Raw genomic sequence first — 4220 nt, 5'->3', positions numbered from 1 at the left:
TCTCTCGAGTTTCCCCTCCTGCTTCCAACCTCTACTCTAGTCGAGGCTTTGTCGCGACATACCCTGCTCTGTCCTGTTGTCCGGTCTACCTCCTTTCGAGTACCCCGAGTACCCCGCGGTGATCCTCGCTTCCAGTCGGACGACTGCCTAGCAACAATCCCTTTGCTTTACCCCACCTCATTCCTACCCAGCTATCTTGGTCGCCGTAAGTGCTCTCCTCGAAAGACGACAAGCTGCTGTCGGGTTGTATACGACCAACACCAGTACGCTGGTCTCGAACCGAGTCACACCACTGACACGGCTTCTCAACATAGACTCTCAACGTGACTATCGTACCGCTGTCCGCCCATTTAACCACCCACGTGCCCTTCGATTGAGCTTTCCAAAGCTTCCCGCCCAGCATGGCCACCGAACAGCGCCTGCCCACGCGAGAGCGTCGTCCTTCTATGGGTTCGTGATACTTGCTGCATATACTGCTAGTACACTCTTAACCAGTAACATGATGACTAACCCATGGTAACAGGGGCTCCCATCGTCGACATCGTCGGATCCGTTGGGCCTGCCGGTATCTCTCGGCCCAAACACAAGCGCACCTACACTGGGTTTGGAGCTGGTGAGGTGAAGAGTGTCGAAGGCAAGTCACTAGCCTGCTTCTACCCCTACCCGTCATTGCATATACAGACGTATATCAGGGCTCCACCTCCGGTCTAAGAGGATCATGTCCCCTAGACACATGATTTGTTACCCCGTCACACCCAAGCTCAGAGAAGCTACTTACACCCCCAACCAATCACGGCTTGCTGACTGACGGCCGGTTTGATAGCTTCCATCCCCGAACCTCAACGCGAAGCTTGGAAGAAGCACCAAGTCGAAGGCTTCACCGACAAGGATGGGTTCGAAAAGGAGGTGGTTCGCCATGTCGAGACAACCCTCGCCCGAAGCTTGTTCAACTGCGACGAAGGCGCGGCCTACTCGGCCACCAGCTTGGCTTTCCGTGACCGCCTCATTACCCAGTGGAACAAAACACAGCAGCGCCAGACTACGGCCGATACCAAGCGTGTCTACTACCTTAGTCTTGAGTTTCTCATGGGCCGGGCTTTGGATAACGCTATGCTGAATGTCGGCTTGAAGGATGTGGCAAGAGGTGTGTTTACCCAAACGCCACCGCACTGATTGCTTGAACTTTGAGCTAATGATGACTTCCAGGTGGCATTGACGATCTCGGTTTCCGTATCGAGGACATTATTGAACAGGAGCACGATGCTGCTCTGGGTAACGGTGGTCTCGGGCGGCTTGCTGCTTGTTTCCTTGACAGTCTTGCCTCTCTGAACTACCCTGCTTGGGGCTATGGTCTACGTTACAGATATGGTATCTTCAAGCAGGAGATCATCAATGGCTACCAGGTTGAAGTTCCTGACTACTGGCTCGACTTCAACCCTTGGGAGTTCCCCCGCCACGACGTTACGGTCGATGTAAGTTTGGCTTCACTCCTGTTACCAGCCCGGCAAAATACGGCCCATCTCTGACTGCTTCACAGATCCAATTCTACGGAAATGTTCGCAAGTCGCAAGACGACAATGGCAAAACGGTTGCCCACTGGGAAGGCGGCGAGATCGTGACTGCTGTCGCCTATGATATGCCGATCCCAGGCTATGCCACCCCTTCGACCAACAACCTCAGGCTCTGGTCCAGCAAGGCGTCCAGTGGCGAGTTTGACTTCCAGAAGTTCAACAACGGTGACTACGAAAGCTCCGTCGCCGATCAGCAGCGAGCTGAGACCATCAGCGCTGTGCTATACCCCAATGACAACCTCGATCGAGGAAAGGAGCTGCGCTTGAAGCAGCAATACTTCTGGGTGGCTGCCTCCCTCTACGACATTGTCCGCCGATTCAAGAAGAGCAAGCGCGCGTGGAGGGAATTCCCCGACCAGGTTGCTATTCAGCTCAATGACACCCACCCTACGCTTGCTGTGGTTGAGCTGCAGCGTATCCTGATTGATATCGAAGGGCTCGAGTGGGATGAGGCGTGGAACATTGTCACGTCTACTGTAAGCTAAGCATTCTCTTATCATAGCCCCTATGTCTGTCCTCTTACTGACGACCCTATAGTTCGGTTATACCAACCACACAGTTCTTCCGGAGGCTCTGGAGAAGTGGCCCGTTGGTTTGATGCAGCATCTCTTACCGCGACACTTACAGATTATCTACGATATCAACTTGTTCTTCCTTCAGTCTGTGGAGAAGAAATTCCCCAATGATCGCGAGATGCTTACGAATGTCTCGATCATCGAGGAGTCTCAGCCCAAGATGGTTCGGATGGCCTTCCTTGCCATTGTTGGGTCTCACAAGGTCAATGGCGTTGCCGAGCTGCATTCGGATCTGATCCAAACAACCATCTTCAAGGACTTCGTCAAGATCTTCGGCGCTGACAAATTCACCAACGTCACCAACGGCATCACGCCCCGTAGATGGCTGCACCAGGCCAACCCGCGCCTTTCGGAGTTGATCGCATCCAAGACTGGTGGTCACGAATTCCTCAAGGATCTCACGCAGCTCAACAAGCTTGAGCTGTCGATAGACAATGAAGCCTTCAGAAAGGAGTGGGCCGAGATCAAGTACGCCAACAAGGTGCGACTGACTAAGTACATTAAAAAGACCCTGGATGTCACTGTCAACCCGGCCGCGCTGTTCGACGTCCAAGTCAAGAGAATCCACGAGTATAAGCGACAGCAACTCAACATCTTCGGTGTCATCCACCGTTACCTGGCGCTGAAGGCCATGAGCCCTGAAGAAAGAAAAGAAACAGCTACCGCGCGTGTCCATCTTCGGTGGCAAGGCGGCGCCCGGCTACTGGATGGCCAAGCAGATAATCCATCTCATCAACAATGTCGGCGCTGTTGTCAACAAAGATCCCGATATTGGCGACCTGCTCAAGGTTATCTACTTGGAAGACTACAACGTCAGCAAGGCTGAGATGATCGTTCCCGCATCGGATCTCAGCGAGCATATCTCCACGGCTGGTACCGAGTAAGTGCCACTTTCAGAGCATGTCAATGTTTAATGATTGCCTTACTAACAGCACAAAAGGGCTTCTGGCACGAGCAACATGAAGTTCGTCTTGAACGGTGGTCTCATCATCGGCACCTGTGATGGAGCCAACGTAAGTAAATCTTTATGCATGTTGCTTTCTGTTGGATTCCCTTGCTGACCTTATCATAAGATCGAAATTACCCGCGAAATTGGCCAGGAGAACATCTTCCTTTTCGGTACTCTTTCCGAAGATGTTGAGGACCTGCGCCATGCACACACCTACGGATCGCACACTATCGACTCGGACCTTAACAAGGTGTTCGAAGCGATCCAGAGCGGCATGTTCGGGGAGCCCAACGATTTCGGTGCCATGGTGTCCGCGGTCCGCGACCACGGCGACTTCTACCTGGTATCGGACGACTTCCAGAGCTACATCGACACACAGAAGATGGTGGACAACGAGTACCGCAACCAGGACGAGTGGGTGCGCAAGTGCATCCGTAGCGTCGCCCGCATGGGCTTCTTTAGCTCGGATCGGTGCATCAACGAGTACGCTGAGGGCATCTGGAACGTTGAGCCGCTTGTCGTCAAATAGACAAGACAATGAGCAGGCGGATCCCAACATAGACGAGACAAGATAAGCTTGGGATGTATCCGGTCAGAGCAAGAAGGAGTAAGTAAAGTGAAGGCCGATGCTATGACCGTACCTACGATAGATTAGGTAGAGTAGATCTGTCAGTGTCTCTGACACGATGGGTGGTGGCGAACAAGGCTGGTATAGTAACGAGTAGTTCCTATAATGAATCGAGTAATGAGATATTATATCAACAGTCAGATCACTGCTCGTTCTGGTTGGGACTTGAGACTTTTCTCTGTTTTGCCGTCGTTGTCGTCGTTGTCGTCTTCATCTTCGGTGGACAAGATTACGGTTTATGACAACACATGGGTTGCAACCACCGTCGAAACGCCTGGCCGTGACGTCGTGACATGATGAGAAGCTAACTCAGTGGTGTTGATCTTGACGATGTTTGGCTAGTTATATGCGTGCCAAATCTCGCATGTGTACAGATTGGTAGACTGCTTCGTGGGGTTGTTGAGGCGGAAATACCAGACGGTGACGTGATATGACAGGAGCCAGCCACGCGGTGTTGATCCTGGCGATGTTTGGCTAGTATACAGCAAGTCAAGATT

The 4220-nt window shown here is 52.5% G+C and overlaps 1 protein-coding gene across 1 annotated transcript; it reads left to right on the top strand.

Annotated features, from left to right (window-relative positions):
• Positions 1-401: 401 nt before the first annotated feature.
• PG998_003334 (carbohydrate phosphorylase domain-containing protein) lies at positions 402-3624 on the top strand (the record flags this gene model as incomplete). Its single annotated transcript, XM_066870152.1, has 10 exons — positions 402-450; positions 524-683; positions 730-740; positions 824-1144; positions 1207-1472; positions 1538-2047; positions 2109-2747; positions 2806-3026; positions 3087-3159; positions 3220-3624. The coding sequence occupies 10 exons, from the start codon at positions 402-404 to the stop codon at positions 3622-3624; spliced, it is 2655 nt and encodes an 884-aa protein (XP_066733902.1).
• Positions 3625-4220: the final 596 nt, after the last annotated feature.

The sequence above is a fragment of the Apiospora kogelbergensis genome, assembly GCF_038363985.1.
Source record: "Apiospora kogelbergensis strain CBS 113332 chromosome Unknown utg000002l_segment0_segment0, whole genome shotgun sequence".
NCBI lineage: Eukaryota > Fungi > Ascomycota > Sordariomycetes > Amphisphaeriales > Apiosporaceae > Apiospora > Apiospora kogelbergensis.
The sequence above is the reverse complement of the archived record's forward strand: the minus strand, read 5'-3'. Positions and strand labels throughout refer to the sequence as shown.